Source organism: Squalius cephalus, assembly GCF_949319135.1.
Source record: "Squalius cephalus genome assembly, chromosome: 15".
In the NCBI taxonomy this organism is placed as follows: Eukaryota; Metazoa; Chordata; class Actinopteri; order Cypriniformes; family Leuciscidae; genus Squalius; species Squalius cephalus.
Genome location: NC_137136.1, coordinates 8,680,149 through 8,704,498, shown reverse-complemented (window position 1 = coordinate 8,704,498; position 24,350 = coordinate 8,680,149). Strand labels below are relative to the sequence as shown.

At 38.6% G+C, this 24,350-nt stretch overlaps 1 protein-coding gene across 1 annotated transcript in view; it reads right to left on the bottom strand.

Annotated features, from left to right (window-relative positions):
* The window catches only part of LOC307172009 (neural-cadherin), a 114,929-nt gene that overhangs the window by 46,818 nt on the left and 43,761 nt on the right, over nucleotides 1-24,350 (bottom strand). The window contains exons 2-6 of the mRNA XM_079893996.1: nucleotides 15,203-15,391; nucleotides 12,281-12,506; nucleotides 10,332-10,536; nucleotides 4,057-4,168; nucleotides 301-550 (exon numbers count right to left, since the gene is read on the bottom strand). Of these exons, the coding sequence (XP_079750122.1) occupies nucleotides 301-550; nucleotides 4,057-4,168; nucleotides 10,332-10,536; nucleotides 12,281-12,506; nucleotides 15,203-15,391 (982 nt within the window). The remainder of the gene's footprint in view (nucleotides 1-300; nucleotides 551-4,056; nucleotides 4,169-10,331; nucleotides 10,537-12,280; nucleotides 12,507-15,202; nucleotides 15,392-24,350) is intronic.

The window sequence follows — 24,350 nt, the reverse complement described above, 5'->3', positions numbered from 1 at the left end:
CAATATTTAATGTCCATTTATTCATTTATTTTATATATATTATATTTTATATCTAATTATTTGTAAAATAGATGTGAAGAAAGTGGGATAATGTACAGTCATCCGGTCATTGCAACAAAAAAAAAAGTTAGTTTGAGTTTAAATGAACTTACTATGTGAAAATAAAGAGGCTGTTGAGTGAATTGAGAGATCAACGGTCAATTATATAGGATATATAGAATAAAGTATTCCAGATAGCTTTGCAATAATGAGGTAGCAAACAAAAAGAAAAGGAAAACAGAAAGAGGAAAAGAATCATACATAGTTTGTGAAAAGACAGGGGCTTCATCGTTGACATTGGCCATGCGGATCCGGATGGAGGCTGTGCCTGTGCGAGGGGGCGTTCCCTTGTCCACGGCCACCACCGTGCACTCGTACATGTGGTTGGGTCTCTCATAGTCCAGCCTCTGACTGGGGCTCACCACTCCCTGAGATGAGATGTCAAAGTCCACGCTCTGTATGAAGTAGGAAAGTTCTGCATTCAGGCCCGTATCACAGTCCCGTGCCAGAACTAGAGAGAGAGGGGGATGAAAGAGCCATGTTATAACAGGTCACGTTGACTAAAAGCAACAGCTAGCAATAACACAGCAGTAAATTGTGGTGAAGGCAACCTTGGCGGGGATCTGTTCTGGGTCAGGCACTGAAAACAAATGTCAGTTCTCAATCATCTCTATGCTTTTCTCAGACAGTTGTGTTCTCATTAGGCCTGGAATGTTCCGGTATGGGGCTATTCACAATCAATTACAAGGTTTAATGTCACTATGACCAATGCTTGTGTGGTCTTTTGGAAGATTTTGTGTGTGTATTGGCGTGCCCTAAACATGCAATTAATCAGCCAGTTGGAAAATACTTTTTAATTAAACCTATTAAAACCTATCTATCTATCTATCTATCTATCTATCTATCTATCTATCTTGGAGGGTTTCGTGAGATTTACCTAGTCAGGACACAGTATAACACTGAAAACCATCTTGTTTGAAGTTGTTGGACTTCTTGTGCTAAGTGCTTTTTAAATTACGTACGGTGTCATATTAATAGAGCCAATATTAATTAAAACTATGTAGCGGAGGCCAATTCTATATTTGATCAATTTAAGTGCCCATCTGTCAGTGGCACGGTGAAAAGCTGCTGTTGACCGAAGCAGATCAAAAGTAAAAGTGGAGGAAGGCTTTGCTGTCATTAGGCCCACAGCCAAAGTCAGACGTCCTGTATCATTACACTGCAGGCAAGCTGTCATCACACCCAGCCAGCTAGCACACTCATTTACTACAGCCACATGACGGACTTCTAATCTCCAAGGCAAATAGCTAGCACCCACAAATGTAGCAACGTACAGCAGAAAAAAGCCGAGGACTTGTTGCGGCGGTAGGAAGCAGGTGGGTAAGGGTGGGTGTCAGCGCCTCGCACGCGTAAAAACAAGAGTCGGAGCAGTCGAGCAAGCATATAAAGTCAAAGTCATAAAGCCAGGATTCAAACAGAAGCTTCATTAAAAATACAAGCCCTAATACACTGTCTCTTAGGGCTACCTATTACCATATTTAATGCATGCGAACGAGAGACCAGGGCTAAATTAAACATACCAGTTAGGCGGCTTGGGAAAGAGAGAGAGCGAAAGAGAGAGGAAGGCTGGAAGGAAGGTGGGCTAAGGTTGGGCAAGTTTTAAGTGCGTTGCTTCGCCGTGCGCTAAATCCTCTCCGAGAAGTTTTCCATGCGATAATTGGAGCGCGTTCTGCACTTCTCTTCCTGCTAGGCCCTATTAAAAGCCGGCACCCAATTTACAGTCTAATCCCATTTTAAGGTAAACAACAATAATAATCTTCTCTCCCTTCTGCCAGGCTTTGCACAGTCGACGATTGCTCCGTGTTTTCCTTTTTTTTTTCCCGCTCACAAGAGAACACATTTGATAAGCAAATAACAGCCCCAGCTGGTGTTTGTGTGAACCTGCTGCTTTTACATGTTGAGAGCGAGAGAAAGAGAGCGAGGGAGACGAAACAAGAAGAGAAAGAAGAGAGAGAGACAGAAAAAGAAAGTTGTTTTGCGTTACCACACTAAAACAGAAGAGCCAACTGGAATCAGAGGCAGGAATCATTGTTTGCATACGGCAGAAAGCGAACAGTGCATGTTTTCACTCGGCGCAGCAATATGTAAACATAATTGAATTGCATAAATGCAGTTGGCATTCTAGATTTGTGCATCTGCCTCACAAAGCATGCTGTCTGCCAAATCTGACTCACTTCTGTTCCTTGTTGCTTTGCTTTGCTTTCTTTTCTGCTTCTTTTCATCAGAGTCGCAGGATTGTGGACAACAAAGTCTAAATTTAGGGTCGTTAATCACTAAAGATTCTGCGGAGAAGGTGAGGAGCTCTTTGAAATGGTGGACATCTCTGGGCTTCAGATCTCAGATGAGCACTGGGTGAGAAGAATCTCCCAGCCTCTGAGCACAAAGCTCATTAGCTTCTGTTCAATACTAAGAGAACCAGTAGATTGGAGACGGTTAATACAACTGGATCAGAGATGAAAAGGACACATGCATGTATTCACACATACTGTATAGTCCAACATCTATAGATTTAGTTTTACTTTTTCTACTGTGTGTTAATTTTGCTAGTTTACATTTTTATTTCACATATTTTTAATGTTGTTAACTGCTTTTGCCTGTGAGTGGTTTTAACATGTTGCTATGTGGTTGCTAAGGTGCCCATGTCAACTAAGCTCACCCAGAGGTCTCTCTGATTTTCTGATTTCTAGATATGGCTTGGGTCCATTCCTCAATGTAATTATTGAATTTTTACAAGAGACACTCAATGTTGCCCATATTGTTGGTTCCATAATGGATCCAATATCTAAATTTTTTTTATTTATTTTTTTTATTAGCATCAGTCAATACTGGATATACCTGTATATAGTATTGGATATTTAACAAGTGTTAAGACTGTCTTTGTCATCATATAATATTCACTTAAAGTTAATCTTTAGGGGAAAAAAACAACATTTCAATATAATCTTTAGCAAATCTCAAAATTAATGTTCATTTATCATACTGAATATTAAAATATTTCCTGCCTAAATTCACTTGTAGCCTTTAAAATAAATGATTTTTGTTTTATTTTAAATGTATTTATACAAAACAGTACAGAATTTTGGCTAATTTTTCTGAACGTATTAGAAAACCTAGTTGCTCAGAAAAGTAGCACACCTCTCTTTAAGAAAATTTTAGGTATCATTTAAGCATGTAGCAAAAATAGTGTTTAAAATGTTTAAATCCCAAACGTTAAATATAAGCAATAGTAATAGTATTGTCTGCCTTAACATGGGCAATTAAGGCTACAGAACATTTATTCAAACTAATTCACTCAAGTCTCTTTCTGAAACGCAACACCACGACTCATTCATGTTTTTTAAGCCACTAAAACACCTTCAATTAAAGCGATATGATCGCTAATAGGGCTAGCACAGAGAGATAAACAGGTCCCATCTTATTAATAATTGTGTTTTAGAGGAGGAGGTCACGAATGCCTCTTCTTCAGAGCTGCCTGTCTCTATCAGAAGTGATTATCTGGAGAATATGGAGGGGGTTGTACCCCCCCCCCCACCTCCCCTACCTCATCGTACCCACCCACCTCACCTATTGCTGGGTCACAGTCTCTGACCTGTGGTTATAGAGCCAACAACGTCAGCAAAGCACAAAATGGAGGATTGATGGCCTGACTAGATTGACAGAGGTAGTCAGGATGATGAGAGATTGAAGAGGAGAGGAAGACGGGGGCAGAAAAGCTCCTCTGCCTGGGAGCCACCAAGCTGGCTTTGATTACAATCCATTTACCACCCAGAAAGTGCTGCCATAATGAATTATTTCATAATTACAGGACTGAGTAGAAGAGACAGTTGCCCCCGCAGAGCAAACGGCAACAGCACCTGCCTCAAGAGCGGGACCGCCGGGGGAAAAACATGGACAGAGACAGAAAGTGAGACGGTAACAGAGATGGGAAGAGAGACAAATCGAGAAACAGACACTCACCCTGCAGTAATGATGTACCAGTTGGGGTGGTCTCAGGGACGTTGTCTCGACTGTAAATGGAGTGCATAAACTCTGGTGTGCAGTCATTCTCATCTGTGATGTGAACCACCACCTGCATAAGTAAGAAAATGAGACAGAGAGAGAGAGAGAGAGACGTTATTTATGTGGACAAGTATGGAAACATGAATGGTTAGCCCCCCGCCAAAAAAAAGCCTCCTTCCAAACATTCAAATAGCTTCCTCAAGTTATATTAAATTAATTTTAAAGCATCAAAATGCCTTGAATAGAGTTAGAATAGACCATCTATTGTATGTCTTTTAACAAAATTCTAAGAATATTAATGGATGATTTAAAATGCTTTACATTAAAGGGCACCTATTATGATTATTTTCACAAGATGTAAAATAAGTCTCTAATGTCCCCAGAGTATGTATGTGAAGTTTTAGCTCAAAATACCCAACAGATCATTTTTTACAGCATGTTTAAATTGTAATTTTTTGGGGCTCAGAAAAACGCGCTGTTTTAGTGTGTGCCCTTTAAATGCAAATTAACTGCTGCTGCACGGCACAGGGGGCGGAGCTTCACGAGCTTGCGCTCAGTCAGGACAATCTCATCTGATAATATCAGAACAGAAACTCTCAGTTGCGGCGTTCATTTCGACTCGGAGTCGGACAATAATGCCCACAGAGCCAGAGAATAAATGCTGTATGGACATAGAACAGGTATAGTTTAGTTTAATTATGGTTATAACTTATTTGTCATCTGCTTTTATCCACTAATACAAGCCTGCTGTAGCAAAACCCGTCCGAATGATGACCAAAATATACTGACGAGTTCAGTGAAGTTTATTGTACATCACACAAAAGATGAGCGTTAGTTTTACTCCAGAGAATCTCTGTAAGAGCTGAATAAACATAGTATAAGAAGTGCGCATTAAAGTCTTATCCATAAACTCTCTCTCTATCTCTCCCTTTCATTATCAACAACATACACAGCGAAGTACACAAAACACTCGTTACAACTAACAGTAAACAAATATACACACCTTTTCAGTGGGTGCTAAATAAACTGGTAAACCTTATATCCGTAAAATGACTTGAAGAGCTGTCATAAAGAGCGCGCTCGCACTTTCATTTCTTCCGTGTACAGTCACGTTAGGCCTGTCGCTCCGGAGAGTGTAAGCTTGATCACAAACAGTACAGATCCATCCTCGAGTAACAACGAGAGTAAATGAAGACTGCTATGTTCATTCTTACATCCATCAACAACACACCTCAATCGCTTAGGAGACATTCTTGTCTACAGCTGCTCAAGCGTCGAACAATGGCGGACTCTGTGTCCAGCTCACTCAGGGCGGATCTAGGCTCAAACTGAAGTGTCACTCAACAGTCGTGGGAGGGGCCTGCTCAATTCTACGTCACATTGCGCCGAATCTGAGAACAGCTCATTCTGAGAAAGTGCTTATGATTTATTGAGATTGTAAAAAAAACACTGGGTGGATTTTTATCATTCTAGGGTGGTTTTGCTCACACACTGCCAACACACATTTATGTTCAAACACCATGTAAAAGTGAATTTTGCATAATAGGTGCCCTTTAAGTTGACATAGAAATCTGTTATCTGTTCTATTGTGTTATATGCCTCAAGACTAAAATAGCTCTTGCCACAGAATCTTGTGATGACACGTTAAAAATACCAAACATTACAATACTTAACTGACAGATTAAAACAGAACAAGACAGAACATTAGCAAACCAGTTCATCACAATGGTAGATAATGATTATTTATCACACAACCTCTGCAAACATACTCAGAGTCCTTACTGACCTTCCATGCAAAATTCATATGGCTATACAAAATGATTAAAAACATGCCAATATTTGCATTATTATGAGAGTAAATGAGCTACAAATTATCACTTGATGGATTGGGTTGTACATTTTCTTTCTATTTTTATCCATCAGTAAAATATTTTCTTGTCATTGTAACCAAATGCATTTTTGGTTACAATGACAGTATATGACAGACAATTTAACTTCCAGAAAGATGGTTGACCTAAATATCTGTATAGGAGGCTATCTTTTCTACAGGGACTAAAACCCTGCATGAGTATAGACACATTTAATGTCCTGAGTCACTTGTCTTTCTGAAGGCTTTCGGTTAAGAACAGCATTAAACACGGAATAACATTAAAAGAAGAGACAGAGACAGAACAGCTGTGGCAGAAGCCACTGAATGCAAATGGCTCAACCACCCCACAAACACACATAAACCGCAGTCAAACTCAGTGTGTAGACTTTAATGTAGCAAATCTCAACTGAAGCTCAGATAATAGCTTATGGAGGCCCTGTATCTACATTCAGGCTTCTCTCTGTGCAGCGATTTTCTGAGCATTCAAACTGAATACTGGCACAGGATTTGACTTTGACCGAACAGAGGCAGAGGGAAAGCGAGGTACGTGTTCTCAGTGGGAGCGTTAGTCATGGTAAGGGAGAGTCCCGCGAAACTGCTTATCTCAGAGGAGCAGAACTGCCAAGAGGGAAAAGTTCCTTACACATAACACACACAGCACCATAGCTGACCATACAGCTCTGAAGCCGTCAGGACAGCATCTTAAAGCCCATGTAGCGCTGCATTACAGGTTTCTTTTTCCCTGCTGTCGTCCCTCGGGAATCTGCCCAACAGAGGGGAACGTTCTGTTTGTTTCATGGCTGCTAGAGGTTGAATATGGCAGTAATGAATCTGATGTCTGCTGCTGGTGGAGCATTACTGCTAATAACAGCAACAACAGGGGTCTAAAAGGGATGAAGAGTCTTAGAGCAGAGCTTCATCATTATTTATGAAATTATTTTTCACATGCTAAGAGGACAGACGCTCACTCTTCTCTTCATTTCTTTTCTTGTCTCATCTAATCTCCTCCCCTCTCGTCTCATTATTTTCTCTTCTCCTCTTGCGTCATCTCACCTTTGTCTTTAGCCTCTTCTGTTGTCATCAACTCATTTGGTCTTTTTTATCTCCATCCCTCCAGTCTCATTTCATTTTTTTGTGTTGTCTCTTTTCTTCTCACCTTGTCTTGTTTTACCTCTTCTTTTCTCTGTTGTCTAATCATTTAGAAGAAAACACTCTTTTCTTCTCACCTTAGTCATCTCCGTTCTCTCTTTTTTTCTGATAATGTTTTGTCTATTATCTTTTCTGGTCTCTTCTCCTCTCCTCTTCTCTCATTTTGATTCATCTCATTTCTGTTCTAGCTTGTCCTACTCATGGAGTCGTCTTCACAGATGGTGTAATGATTTGGCAGGGGGCAGTGACTCTGACAATTATCTAAAATGTGTTTGTGTGTGTGTGTGTGTGTGTGTGTGTGTGACTGGCGCTGGCACAGACGAAGTTACACATCACTGTGTCTCAGCCAAGTCCACCAAGAGGACTCAATTATTCTGGAGGAACTTCTGCCAAACAAAGAAGATCAACAAGGAACAACAACAGTGTGAACAACACGCACACACGGATGGATACATTTGCGCCTCTAATAACGGCAACAACAACATGATGGGTAAAATAGATCAAACATCTGTTATATTTCTTTGGATTTGTCACATCTCTTTATCTTACACATAAAGACACATGCACCACCAAGTCTCATAAGTGGCCACAGCTGTGGCGTGTTTGATGGCCTCAGTGCCACACAATCTCTAATTACTGCTTTTCTGCTGATATGTGTATGTTTGTTCCTGTTTGTGCTTGTGTGTACCTTTATGCACATGTGTGTTATTGTGTTTATCAAAGCATATGTAACTTTCTCTTCTGAAAGAACCAGATGTGTCATGAAATTGTACAAGGCCTGGATGCAAATGACTGACAGCCACACATACAGAATCATAATGTCAGGCCTAAAGGCCCTTTCACAGCAAGAACGATAACTATAAAGATAACTATATTAGCATACACACCAGCGGATGATATCATTCAGTTTATTCTAAGTGCGTGCTCGTCTGCCGCTTCGAGATCGTTACAGCAGGATGGATTCTGATTGACTGTCAATGTTTTCAGCTGGATAAAATCAGTCTGAAAGTGATTCCAATGATATAGTTTCTCTGTGCCATTATCGTTATAGCTGTGGTGTGAACTCTGCTATTTAATGTTTAGGACGATTTTTAGAACTATGTTTATCGTTATCATCATAGTAGGGGTGTAACGATTCATCAACTACATCGATGTATCGATTTATATTCTTAATGATCCAACTACATCGATCTGTGCTCGGTAAGTTATATCGATCTAGACATATATTGATCTAACATCGTTTAAAAGGTAATGAATCGATTGTATCGATACTATGAAATAACGCATTGGATTTAAGCACGTCAGACTTTATAAGGATGTTTTTTTCTTAGCACTTTTAATGATAAAGGCGTTAAACGTTACTCGATTCAGTCTGCCTATCTGTGACGTGATCGCCATGCGTGACGCGCCAGCAGGAGCGCAAAGACAACAAGCAGCGCAAAGTCTCTCACCTCAGAAAAACGGACTTTCCTGTCCTCTCAGCCGCTATACTGCAGTAGCGCGCACTCTTCAATTGCACGCGCAAATGCGGCGGCACGCACTGCAGGCTTATATCGTTTCACTAGCCTATATACAGGCTTGGGAGGGTTACTTTAAAAATGTATTCCGTTACAGTTACAAATTACTTCATAAAAAAAGTATTCAGTAACGTAATCCAAGTACTATAATATGAAAGTAATGTAACTGATTACTTTTGGATTACTTCAAGGTCACGTATATAAATAAAGTAAAAAAAAAAAAAAAAACTTTTATTTATTAAGAATTTGGCCTTAACACATTAACACAGGCCTGAATATATATTTATGTAAAGGGCTATACAGACATCTAGTGGCTAATGTATGTTATTACAGATTATTTTCTTTTATTTTTAACAAATTTTTAACTAAAAAATAAAAACACATTTAAATTTTTTTACACAATCTACATATTAGTTTATTTTAAAATAGGCCTACATGTTGACTAAAGCCGTGATCTGGGAGGGTTACTTTTTTTTGCCTGACTGAACTTGTGGCGTTGGCAGTGGGAGTTCCCCTATGTTACCTAGACATCCCGTTACGTGAGAAAAGATTAAGAAAGGACATTTTGGGTACTAAAAAAGCTACCCTCCGAATTTCTACAAAATAGCAGCGGAATTTCCATGAATTAAAAGCGATTTTACCCGCAGGCAGCGTCGTTTAGCAGCAGTAATTCAATCTGCATCTGAGGAGATTGTAGACAGCTGTTATTTGCACATGCACCAGCGCGTGGCACACGCGAGTCATTACTGGCAACAGAACCAGGAACTACTGTATAATCAAGCAGCGCTTAATATGTGTTATTATGCCAAAATAATTATTTATATAGTTTTAAATGAAACCATTGTAATCCTGAAAGTATTCCCCCTTTTTTCAAAATGTAACTATAATCTGATTACTACGTTTTTTGACGTAACTGTAACGGATTACAGTTACTGGATTTTTGTATCCTGATTACATAACGCCGTTACATGTATTCCGTTACTCCCCAACCCTGCCTATATATAAAGCACAAAATAAACTACAAGCATGCAACGTCGTTACGTTTTAAATTAGAAAAAACGTGTTGTCCAGATTCGGTATCTGCGGTCAGATGATGTTGTCAGGCTATATGTCCGTGTCATTATTCTATCATTATTTTCGTAACTTGTAACGAAATAAAGTCTCTCACCTCAGAAAAACGAAATCTCATGTCCTGTCATCGTTATACTGTGCTCGTAGCGTGCACTCTTTAATTGCACGCGCATAATTAATTGATACCTGATTCCCTTTCAAGAATTTTTGGCTAAAAAGTCACTGAATCGATTTCAAGTCACTGAATCGTTTCGGATCGTATCGTTCTAAATGAACCAATATCGTCCTTGAATCGTATCGACAACCACGAATCGCGATACGAATCGAATCGTTGTTAAAACGAATCGTTACACCGCTACTTTATAGTTATCGTCCTTGGTGTGAACAGGCCTTAAGACGTTTTATCTAATTAGGTGTGTTGGTAAATACAATGTATAAGTTGGAAAAAAAAGCAACAAAAGAACTAGTTGTGTACTTCTGACCTAAATGTACTTTTGGAGATAAAATTTGTTGAAAAATGCTTTTAAATCTGAAGAAATTATAATTAGTTTAAGAACAATAAATGTAAGAGCAATACATATCAAAAGAAAGACCATGTTTAGATAGCTAGGTAAAGGTGTGCTAACCTCTGCCATGTTGCTCAATCCTGTATCTGGTTCAGAAGCTCTGACTTGCAGGTGATGGAGATGTTGTCCACTCTCATAGTCTACAGTACGTGTCAGGCTGAGCGCGCCACTCTCCTGGTTTATGCTGAACAGGTTGCCTGGGTTTACTAGAAGCATATAGGACAGACTCTTCCTTTGGAAAGAGATAGCCTGGACCACCGCCACCCTACAGACACATACAAGAAACAGATTCAGTGCACAGGCCAGCATTTAATTCATGTACATGTACTATGAATTGTGAGGAATTTCTCCTCTAAGAAGATAGAATTTCCAACTCTGTTCCAAACACATTGTGAGCTACTAAGCAAGACAGTATTTATTTTTATAATGCTATATTTATGTATTTTATCAAAATACAAAAAAGTACTACATATTACTATATTACAATTTATAATAATGTTATATAAATATATAACAATTTTAAATTTTATATTTTAATATATTTTAAAATGTAATTTATTTCTGTGAATGTAAAAAAAGCTGAATTTTCTGCAGCCATTACTTCAGTCTTCAGTGTCACATGATCCTTCAGAGATAATATGCTGATTTGGTGCTCAAGAAACATTTCTTATTATTTCATTTCTTATTATTATGTTACAAAAAGTTGCTAAATATTTTTAAATAAACCATGACATTTCTTGGATTATTTGATCATATTTGTGTATTATAAATATTATAAAGTGTATTGTTTTATTTGAATAGCCTATATGTTAATATGGCATTCTGTTAATGTGGCCTTTTATAATTAATTAAAAGTGGTAATGAATATAAATGATTAATTATAAATATGTATTAGTAGCATAATAAATGTATTTCTAAAAACGAATAGAAAATTTTAAAGAACAGCATTTATTTGAGACAGAAATCTTTTGTAACATTATAAATGTCATTACCGTCACTTTTGGTCAATTTAATGCTTCCTTACTGAATAAAAGTATTCATTTCTTAAAATAAAAAAAACATCTTTTTTTTTTTTAGTTTAGGAACCTGCTAACATGAAACTATTGGATTTAATTCAAGTCTCATGTGCTTCACATGAGAAGTTCTTTTTGTGTGACACACAGAGATGCTGCCTTGATGTAAAACATTCCAAATTAGCCATTTAAGAATTATTTTTAAGAAATAGCCGTTTAAGTTAAAATGCTCCCTGAAGCCTCATTCACATTTTAGCCTGCATAATGTTCATTTTAAGCAGCAAGAAAACATACAAATTATTTTCAAAAGCTATGGCCATTTGCCAGTATGGCACCAAAAAACAATTGCCCATTAGCGGCCAAAATATATATAATAAAATATATAATAATATATAATAAAAACACTGTCTGTGTGAACGGGGCTTTAGAATGCAGCTGCTTTTGTAGGCAGCTGACAGCAAGGCAACTCACAAGATTTTGGAAAATGGGAAATAATGCATGTCTGAGATATGGTGATACTTTTTGGCTCTCTTCCCATGTCATCTCCCCTCCACACTCTTTAATACGTCTCTCTTTTCCTCTCTTTTTAATATGTCTCTCTTTCCACGATTAGTTGTCCTCTCCTCCTCCACACAGATCATTATGCTCTGGTCTGTGCCAGTGCCCGAAGGGGGAAATTCAGACACTGCTCTTCATGTTTATCCAGAAGTTTCTTTTAATAAATATTTGAATTTGAACACGCTTTCAAATTCAGAGCCTGGGGACAAAATGATGCATCTGTGTTCCACAACCCCTCCATTCACTCTGTCCCCCCTCTCTCAACCTCCGCTATCCCTCCAGGCGAATTGTTTCATGCAACAGATGACACATAAAGCTTCAGAGTTGGCCACATTCACACAATCCTTCTCTTACCCTCTAATGAGCAGCAAATTTTGAATCTTCTTACACGCAGATGCACACAAACACACCCACTAACACATAGTTTCCTGTACTCACGCTTGGCCCACCCCAGTGCTCTCTGGGATGTAGATGGTGTAGGTGGTGTTGGTGAACTGAGGGGGCCGGAAGCCGGCCAGTATGAACACAGAGGCGAGCGGGCCCCTCCTGCCCTGTGGGTCCACGGCCTGGACGGTCAGTGTGTACTCCTTACTGGGGGTCAGAGGTCGCCCTGTGGTCTTCACTCCTCCTGTTGTTCGGTCCACTTCAAATGAATCTTCCCCACCTGTCACAACAAAACACACCCATTTAATGGGTCTATTTAAATATCTATTTAAATAAAAATAAAATAAAACAAAATTGTATGTCTAAGGGCAAAATATTTTAATAATAAATAATAAAACAGTTTAAGTTGAAGTACTAAAATTACTAAAAGTAAAATAATAATAATAATAATAATAATAATAATAATAAATATTATTATCATTATAAAATAAAAGGTAATTCAAAATATTAATATATACTATAGTAGTAAATAAATCATAATAAAATAACACTGATTGTGGTCAACAGAAAATATATTTTAAATGTATATATATAGATTTTAGATGTAAAGATAAAAACATTTTTATCCAGTATATTACGCCATATAGGCCTATTATACGGACATGAAAATGTATTGCATAGTAGGAACAACCTGCCTAATTTTAAAATGATGACTTGTGGCATGTAGAAAAAAATCTGCATAAATCGCCTAAAAACTGTGATATGGCACTTGTTTATAAATCACATATTAAAAAGAGCAACTCTTGTAAAGTTCAGCTCAAAGTGCAAGAGGATTACAAAGTCATAAAAGCCTTGAAGTCTTTTTACACACATTAGGAGTAAGGGACCCTTCTGCCAGCTGTGGTTCAGTGCATCTGTGTGTGTATGTGTGTGAGGAGCATTATGCTCCCCTCTGTTCCTCCTTCAGGACAATAGCAAGACAAGAGCTCATTTTAACCGCTGTCCCCTTGAGCGTGTCATTATTTGGGATTGGAGGAAGAGGAAGTGGATGAAGAACACAGCTGCTGAGGCGGAGCAGATCTCCCAGCTGTTCCCGCTCTGCCTTGCCCTTCTTGCAGCTGCTTGAAGACTCATCTGCAAAAGTTCTGATTCAGAATCATGCTTGATTCTGTCTTTTAAGCTCTCTTCGAATAATGAAAACTTTAATGATAATGATGAGAAATGTATGATCTATACCCATTATCTCCACTTTGCATCTTATTCAGGCTAAGAACTGCCCACTTAGACAGGAACAGGATAGTTTCTTGTTTTACGTTTTAAGTCAAATTGGTGTAACAATTGACTATTCAGGTATACACAATTACATGCTACTAAACAAAAGGGGAAAAGAAAGTATCTACCTGACATCAATGATTTTATTGTTATTTTTGCATACAAACCGTTCAAAGGTTTGGGCTTGGTCATATTTTTTAATGTTTCTGAAAGTCTTTTATGCTCACCAAGGCTGCATTTATTTGATTGAAAATAGAATATATTTTAATAGAAAATATTCAATATTGAAAATATATAAATATTAAAAAAATGATTTATTCTTCTGATAGCAAAGCTGAATTTTCAGCAGCCATTAATACAGTCTTCAATGTCACACGATCCTTCAGAAATCTAAAGAAACTAACCTCAAACTTTTGAACAATAGTATCTGCATTTATTGCATAATGAAATATGATGAGTGTGCTGTAACTATTTTAGCTGCCTTTACACTTCTATATGAATATAGTCAAGGCTAAAGGATATTGTAAGGCACAACATACAGTAAAATGCCTGCAACCCTTTAGTTGTGAAAATATTCATAAAATAACACGGCCTTGATTTTGTTAAGGATGCAATTTTTTATTAAAATGTTATTAAGCAAACTTATTGTGAAACATAACATGGCTGAAATGTTGTGATGCATATAAGCATCCAGGACCCGAACTGTCCGTTTTATATTTTCCATCAACTTTCTGCAAAGTCAAAGTCTATAATCTATGTTTACCTGAAACATTAAGACCATTTTTCTTGCAAGCACAAGTAAATCTTTCTGCAAGTCCAAATTGTAAATTGCCTACTTGATAATGAATGACATTCAACTTAAAAACTTGGAGACAGAGCACTATAGGCAACGACACTTAAAGACAGATTTTATAAACATCTGAGTGTAATATCACCAGAGACAGAATATTTATAGCAGAGTATAAATCCTTATGGACCAGAGAAGTAATTTTGTAATGTCACAACATATCAGATGATGAATGACTAGCCATTGTGAGAGGTTATGATTTTCTGAAGATGTCCTAGAGGTACAATAAAACCAGGACAACACACCTGTCCTAGCACACACACACACACACACACATAGATCAGCATGTACACATATGTTGTATGTTTAAAGAACATTTGGTCAATTTGCTTTTGACTAATTACTGTAGATTGAATTCCACAGTGTGTCAAATTCATTTAACCTTTGTTGGTCTCTGTGCACTAAACAGGAACGAATAACTATGGAAACGGCATGGATTACATTAGTGACTTAGTGCTTTATGCTATTTCGATTACAGCAGTAACCAACTGGCTAATGAAAAAGGCATGTCATTGCCATTGTTTCAAAATAAAAGCGTGTCTATGGAGTCCATTATGATTTCATGGCAACTCCATCCCATGAAAAGAAAACTTAACAAAAAACTTTAAACATCCTGTCAGTACATTCCTAAGTCTGTGAATTTCTCTCGCAAACCTAAGCTGAGTGTGTTAGCTAAACCATTTGAGTTTCAAGCATAAACAATGCATGGGGTTAAAATTATTGATCATGTAATGCATGTCTGCATGTGAGACATCAGTCTAATTCACTTTCTATCTAAAGTGGGGCAGCGTTGTTACTGGCAGCATGATTGTATTGACAGTTTTCCGATGATTAAAGCGTCTACCCATCAAACCCACCATCAACCAATAGGAAGTGAGCTGTTCCCACTGAGCCATCGCCAGTTCGGGCCACAAGCTTGTAGACCACAGAGCCAGCACCAGTGTCAGGGCCCACAGCTGCCAGGTAGGGATAGGGGAACATGGCCCACTGCAGATCTGACAGGTTGGAGAGGGTCAGAGTCAGCCGGCACAGGTACCATTCATCCCCTAGAGAGAGAGAGAGAGAGAGAAAAAGACAAACATGTTTTGAATTATTTAAGAAATGCATCAAATACTAAAACCTCCTTTATGGCTCTTTTGCACATAACTCTTTTGCATATATGGTATATATACCATTGATATAGATATATTCTCTATATATGCTGTTTTCATAGCATTCAGTTGGCACGTTTGTTTGAAGGGCAGCATTGAGCAGGATGTGGAATCGTGTATTTTGTCAATAAAAATAAATAAAAAATTTGATCCAACTAATCGATTATCAAATAATTGTTAGTTGCAGCCCTAGATATTGTAGAAGTCTGCAATTTATTGAACGGATTTTTTTATTTTTTATGCATTACAATACAGAAAATATGACAACAATTATTGCAAGATGATAATTCAAACTCTTAAATAAACTAAATAAAAATATTTTAATTATTTGAAAATAATAATAATAATTTGGGGTGTAACGATACATTGTTATATCGAGATATAAAAATACGACGATATGTATCGTTGATGTAAACGATATGATTCGCGATATAAAGTTAATTTAGTTCCTCTAAACTAGATCCAGTATCAAAAATCTAAATTGTAAAAATAATAAATTGAGTGGTCTAATCCAAATCCAAGTCTTTTGAAGAGACACAATCAGGGTTCTAAATTAACTTTTTTGATCACCAGCCAATGTGGCTGGTAACTTTCTAAAGTTACCAGCCAATCAGAATATCCACTAGCCAATTTTTTTTTTGTTTTTTTTGAGTAGGCTATACATGTGGCAATCCTGACAATACATGACGACATTATTGTGATCAAACACTAGCCATTCACGACCCGTCACTGCCATTTGGCATTACATTTTCTTAGTTTCTCTGTCGATACCCTCCTCATCCCCTGCCTCGTTCCTCTTCTCGCCCCCAGAAGTCTGTCCCAACCACTGCCGCATTTCGTTTAATATTAACCTAGTTTACTAGCCAACTCCGTTTGTCTTATTTCTTGTGTTTTCTGTGTCCGTTCGTTTCCATGGTTTCTCGCAAACTTTAGGCTAAAGAAAACTCAGAAAAAAGTTTCTGTAATTAACAGAAGAAATACAATATAAGTTGCACTGTAGTTTCCACAAGTGTAATGCTGCCGACATTAACAGAAAAAAAATAAAATAATAAATGTTCCGTTCCGCCCCTCCGTGTTCGGCGATCAGGTTTCGTTCTCTCGCAGCCAGTAACTTCACGAGCGTGTCTTTTCCGCTCCGTTCTCTTCCTTGTGTGAGTGTGTGTGTGTGTGTCAGCGCTGCGCTCTCTGCTCAATGTTCTGCTCTGTCGTTAACGGGCCAAATGCTCGAATCATGTACCGCTCGGCGATCACGCACTGGAAAAGCGTGAAATTTAGAGGTGGATAAACGCAATTTACACACTTAGGAGGTGGGTAAATGCTATTTCCGAATTTTGGGAGGTGCGTAAACGGCGTTTACGTGCGTTTAGCCTCCACTACATCCCTGCATGTAGTGGCTCATGCATCACCGGCCAAACTGGCTAGTAAGTTTTTATTAACACCCGCCAAAATGAATTTTAACCCGCATTTGGCGGGTTGGCGGGTGTTAATTTAGAACCCTGGACACAATGGCTTTATATAATGAATAGATTTACAATGACGCACATACTGTACTAAACATGGATGTATCAAATGCTTGCGTGACGTGCGAAGACAACATAAGAATGAGTAAATACAGAATTTTAATTTTTGGATGAACTAACCATTTACAGTTTGGGAAAAGTCATTTTGACATGCGTTCCACTTCTTGCGATTAGAACTGTGATTTATTGTATTGATCATCTGAAGCACATAAGCGCTGCCAGAATGGCATTATTGTGGTTGTAGATCTTTGACGAAAACAGGTACAAAACGAAAACAGGCACAAAACACAGCATTTATTCAACTGAGATGAGCAAGAACATGAGCAACCGATCCATCCAAACATAGGCCCTAATGAGAGAAATTCAAGGCCTGTCATCTTCCCTCTCATGATACTCTTCTTGTTTTATCACTTTCATTGTTTTATTTTTGGAGGATGCTCATAACGCTGTTCATTATCTCTGTAATCTCAGCAAAAAATCCAAAACACATCTACCAGGCCAGAGTGTTGTGTTTATAGCCCCTGAAAGCACATCTTCAAATCTCAATACTAGTGAAAAGAGCAGGAGGGATAGAGAAAGCCTTCAGCCACCCTGAGTTCAGTGACGCCTCTCGGCTTCAGACTCATTCAGCCCGAGGACGCTCGGCTAAAAGAGAGAAATGACATTTCTGTAGAACACGTCATCTCTGACTTCGTCTGTATGTCCTGAGGAAGATTGCTGTCAGAGACACGATCCGCTCCCTCAGACGGCCTCGGAAGATCAGACAGAGAAAGAAAGGACTTAACAGAACAGAAATATCTTTTTTGGGGTGTTTTTGTGTTCTCTTCTCTCTGTTGTTTGCTAGTTTCCAGACTTGCACCGTGTTGTTTTGGCATTTCACGCAAAAGTGAGACAACAGTGAGAATAAGAAGAAACTTCTAAGCATCTTGTCAAGAGGGAACAGACAACCGTTACCCTCACTTCCTGTCTTTTCATAGCCACGCTTTGGAGTATGTCATAAGAGAGTGATCGAGGGAGATGCAAGGAAAAGACGAAAGACACGAGTGCTAAAGAGATACAAGGGTCGGGGTTTGGGTGTCTTGCCACTATGTTTCCCCGTCTCTTGTGTTGTCAGGATGTGAGGCGATTGTGGAGACCTTGTGCAAACGGATGGACTGGAGGTCACGTTGAACAGACAGTCAAATAGATAAAACCACATCAATGCCAGCAGAGCAAAAACACAAACCAACAAAACCCCACAGATCACTGCACATGTTAAAGTCAACAAAAAGTGACATTCTCTATGCAAATACATGTAAATCCTGTTAATGTTGCTGCTGGTGTAATCAAATTCTGTGTCTGTCCACTTGCCGCTGTGATTCACTGAGGTTTGAGGATAATACAGATAAATTATCAGTGGTCTACATGACTGAACCTAGCAAGATGTATGCTAAATACATTCATAAAGCTCCAAATAAGCTTTAGCAGCATGGCAAGAAACAGAATCATAATGTCTTACTGAATAATATTTTATTATATTTTATTATATTTTTATATTCCGGAAACTTTCGAAAGCTGACATCACGGGCATCAATCAATTTACTGAATACTTGCTGGCTAACACAGTGTCTAAACCGGACGTCCAGTGTCTAAGTCGCAACAGCCTGCAGTGGTCTACACCAGTGGTTCCCAATCCTGGTCCTGGGGACCCACAGCTCTGCACAGTTTGTATGTCTCCCTCATTTAACACACCTGATTCAGATCATCATCTCGTTAGGAAAGAGCTCTGAACTGAACTGGGTGTGTCAGATAAAGGAGACATATAAAATGTGCAGAGCTGTGGGTCCCCAGGACCAGGATTGAGAACCACTGGTCTACACTAGACGAGACAAAGCGACCATTGCAAATACATTTGTTCTTTGTATCAGAAGTAGTGTGAGTGCTTGAAGTACGTCAGAAACAGAATGGGGCATCAGTTTACAATTGGGAATTTGTCGTGTCGCACCGCATCCAGTGTAGACAGTATTTCTAATTATAATGGTTCAATTTGCGCTTGTCACATCATGTAATGATTACCTTACGATCCATCTGTTTTCAAATGCACATCATTTAAATATCACAATATTGATGTCTGTGCACAATACACAGTAGTATTTACGAGAAGCAGAGGTGCTTGCACTCCCTGGAAAACCCACACTACCAAATGTTTTGAATGCGTCATCGCTTCCCAAGAAGAGGGTGAAACTGGCGGCCTGAGTGGCTTCAACATGCTGTGTGTCAGAGATGATAACGTACACATAACGCACGAAAATATCAATTTGCTCTTCACTCGCTTAAATTGAATCAGAATGATCAGGGAAATACTTCACACTGTATGTTAAAGAGAATAAACGCCAATCCAATTGAAAAACTTTCTTCAACTTCGTTGAACATCGTTCAACATATGTTGGTTTTGACGGACATTTTTTATGCACGAACTACGCATTCTAATTTTGGCATTCTTGATTTGAACAATTTTCTATTCTTGACTGATTTTTCAAATAATTTTAGCAATAGATGAACTGTTAAATGAGTGAGCCTGAGATGAGTCCCTGTAGTCATCCAATTTGACTCCCATATGCTTATGTATATATATATTATAAACTTGACGGGTGATTTTTACAAAATGTACTTTGATCACTATCTTCTAAGTGGTTTAAAAGGTTAAGGCAATTATCAAAGTTTGATAAAATGTTGTTTAATTTTCAAATAAAAGATGAGAATTTTTTACATGATCTGTTACATTTAATTAACCCTTAGCAGATGTGTGTGTGTGTGTGTGATAAATGTTGTATGTAATGTAAAATGAGAAGACACAGACACTGTTTGTGTACATTAGAGGCACATCTTTAAGTCTTTAAAGATCCACATTCTCCACGTAGACACAGACCTTAGAAGCGACCCTTCCTACCTCACACTGTGCTCTGTGTGCAGCCCAACACTGCAGTGGCCTAAAGGTCCAACAGATGTGGATCAAAACCCAGCGGCCAACACCCACACCTGAGAAGCTAATGGGCCACAGGCTTAATCAACAAAACCTCCAGCAGAGAGAGGGCAGTCCAGGGGACACCCAAGGAACTCTGGCCAGGCTTTCAACAGAGGGATCTCTACCCTCTAACTCCTCCAAAACAGCTGTCACAGTATCACCACATCCTGAAGAAAGATAAACACCCCTCGGACAGGGAGAATGAGAGAGGGAAGAAAGTGAAGGGTAAAAAAAAAAGCCTTTTAGCTAGGATGGAAATAAGGCCAAATAGTAACGAAAGGAGGAGTTTTTTGTTTTTTTTCGTTTCATGACTGGGCATTTTGCTCTTTGTTTCAAAATAACACTATGGAATCCCAACTGGGATATCTTTCTCGCTCTGTGCATGAAACACAATGAAACAATTGCTTGATCGTTTCGGCATCGCAGTTTGCTAGTTTAGATAACGTGAGAAAAAAATCTGAGGAGAAAGCGCAAAGGCCTTTGTGCATTTGTTTATGCCTCACTAATCCAAGCTAAGCCTGGATGGCGGTGAAGCAAAGCATTGGATATAATATGCTCCATGTATAAATAGCTGGTGAATTTCATCTAAGTCCACCCAAAGCTCTGTACTAATTTGAATATCAATACAGAAGATGTCACGGATTGTTGTGTTAAAAAAAAAAGAAAAAAAAAAAAAAGAAATGGTGCGTGCAGTGTTTGTGTTGTGTTTTCGGCCTAATTTGGTATACGGTAATTTGACAACAGTATGTAACATAAGCCGATGCTGAAAATTAGATACCATTCAAAAAGACTTAAAATGGTCATCAGCTGCATTGAACATGTGCCACTTTTCTTTTTTTAGCATGTTTGTCTGCACCTAAAAAAGCAACTCAAAGGCACTAGATTATCAGAAGAATGCAATGTATTGCCTTTGAGTGGATACGGACTGCTGAATCAATGTTGATTCACCGTGAGCGCAAGACACAAATGACAGAGGAAAATTGCATTGCTTTGAGTTTGCTCTTCCATAATTAATAACAGATTAAATTTATGCTTCATTTATGTATCTGCTTTTAGTCTCAAATCTTTGGATAATAAAGCTCAGATAATTTGGTTTTGGAAGAATTTGGAAGAATGACAAAAAAAAAAAAAAAAAATCGGGAGAAGCAGAAGCAAAAGAAATTATGAAAAAACACCATCAAATTATTATATAATATTTTCAAATTATCTGAAGACTGGAATTAAAGTAATATATTAAATATTAATTTGAATTAATGAAAAAAGTAGTGGTGCATGAATTAAATGATTGAATGAGTTGTTCCTTTGAATCAGTTGATTCAGTCAGCAAAACCTGTTTGAATTCATTCACAAAATGGACTGATCCAGTTCTTGAGTTCAACTGACTGTTCAATGATCCAGTCAAAGATAACGTTGGCATAAAAAACGGCAATAGTTTTCTCTTTTTTGACATGTATCTGATTGAAATGTAGGGCGGGACTTGATTTTGTCCATGGGGAATTGATTTGTTGTGGTTTGATATTGTTGCTCATGTGAAAGATTGCCTAGCCCTCGCACTGAACAAAATCAGAGGAGAGAAGAGATGTTGGATAAACAACAAGAATTGGCCATTTTGACTTCATGGTGACTTTAAAATTTGTGCCATTGTTGGTCTGTTTGGGAAGGACTACATCAGGACCAAACCAAAGAATCTGAGAAGGCAGAAAACACCTCTCAGAAACAACCTAAAACAGATGATCTGGAATTACACACACACACACAGCATAGACTTGCAGCTGTCTTGGTGAATGACAGTGTAGGCCAAGTTGTCATGGTGACTGAGATGGTGCAGGTGTCCCCCTGAGTCAAGTCTCCGTTTTGCAGGGTTAAGTCTTTGTGACTTCCAAACAGCACGCCGGTGAGCTCGCATAATTGCTTGCCCTTGCTGGCCTGGCAGAAGCAGTTTTTGCGTTACGGTCTAAAAAGAGAGTTCTTTTCATGCTCAATTAAACAGTCAACGATGTATATCTCATTGTTGTTCTGATGACATGCTTTTTCAGGGATGTAATTAAGTTTTCAAATCAGGGCCTTTGTCTTCCTCTCTCTCTTTCTGTCACCCTCACTCATGAACCCCACACTGAAATTCCTCCGGGTGAGACGACTAAAAGAGTGAGAGAAATGCAAAAATAAAACAGATTTTTTAAAACTGAGTTCATATTGAGATTGCTGACTTTGGTACCTTGGAAAACATGAAGTTCAAACTTAGGTTTGGGAGGTTCCAAACTTAAGTTAATTTACTCCTGTGTCAATCATCAATTCAAGCATTTATAAACAGCAGTTATTGAGCCATCTCAGCGACAATTCTTCTAACATCCCTCCACCTCCATATCTCCACCTCTATTCCATTATTTCTCTTTCTATGCAATGTGAGGAGGATCGAGCCTCCTTTGAGGACAGCAAGCCAAGTTCGTTTACTATTAACTAATAAGACTTGATGGTCAGGCGAACTTGTGTACTGAGCACAATTGGAAACATTGAGATCTCTTCTAAGACTCAAAGGCTGCGTTTACACTTGGCATTAACGTGCGATCACGTGATCCAATCAAGCAGATCGGATCATAAGCCAATCAGGATACGGTGCATTTACACCTGTCCACAAGTGGCTTCTGTATCTGGATAACAGATCGGATCTCGCATTCCCACGAAAAAAAAAAGAAAAAAAAAGGGTCAATGACTCCGGTGCAAAGTCGACCTGAAGTGGTGGGTTTTCTTTTAAAAATAGTTTTCAGTTGGGGGACATTTTTCAAATCTCGCAAAATGAGGAGGATGAAGAGGCTGCAGTTACTAATAATGTGGATAGATGTCGTAATGAAAACGGTACAGAGAAACGTATGGGTCCGAGAACGTCACCAGCTGTGGTGGGAAAAATGCGCGTTCTTTACAGAAAATGAATGGCTCTGCAACTTTCGCCAAACATTTCAGTATATTTGCGATGTACTTCGCACTTGACTGTATCGCAAAACCACACAGCTACTGTACATGCAGCAATTCCCGGAGAGAGGAGGGGGAATAATGACAGTGGATGGGGTTTTGTGTAACGTCCACATGTGAATGTAAACACGATGGCTGGATTGCGTTTACATTACACTGAGAACACTGAGATCACAATGCGTCCTCGACTACCTCCAAACCTGGACATGATGATCGGATATCAGAATCGCATTTACACTTGTCATTTCAATGTGTATGTGGACAACATCCGGATACAGGTCGCATGTCAATGCCAAGTGTAAACACAGCCAAAAAGAAACATGATATTAGAGGACATTTGATCAGTGAAAAAACTCTAAGAAGCACATAAATGTCTCATTTCATCTAATCTCTAAGTTGTCTAAAACTCTTGAGATATTAAAGAGACCTCATTCATGGTGAGCAAGAGAGTGCTATCTCACACTGAGCAGGGTGAAAGGACTCTATAGCTTGATGAACCAAACACCAAAATGCGCGCGCACACACACACAAAGGGAAAGAGAGCATGGTCGTTAGTGTAGGTGTGTAAGTGTGCATACTAATCTGTAGGCAGTAATAGAGGGCAGTGTGTGACAGATAGGGCCTCATTATTGAAGTACTGTGTGTGTGTTTGTAGACTGTGGGGGCTGTTCTGACCCAGCCAAAGCACGAAAGCACAGCGCATCCTAATTAATGATCTCGCATTGTGGCCCACTTTTATTCATATCATCACCCTGACACTGTTCATAAATGCACATCACCGTATAATACACCTTCATTGATAGCAAACCATACATTTGTTCATTTTACACTACTGTTCAAAAGTTTGGGGTCAGTTTTATGATTAATTGGTTTAACAAAGCAGAATTGAAATCTTTCCAAGCACCCTCTTGGGTAAATATATATCTGTTTGGGAGTCACTGACTTATAATGTCAAAAGCATAGTAACACAAGTAATATTTTATCCACTTCTCTCTGAAACATGTTTTACAGGGAGAAATCTACCACAAAGCCACTTTGAACATTCTGCTTCTCTCCTCCGCTCTCATTTAGACACAGTTGTTGAAAAAGAAACACAATTCAGACACACGCTTCCACACATCATACACATTCACAAAGTTTCCTGCAGGTTAATTAAGCCCATTTTTCACCGCTGATGAGAGCATGTAGAGAGAGAGATGAGGGGAGGAACTAAACACATATAATTATGTTTCCTCTGTTCTGTTGATTTCAAACCGACATCTGTGTGGGATGTTCTTACACACAAACACACACACACACACACACACACACACACACACACACACACACACACACACACACACACAACAACACACACACACAC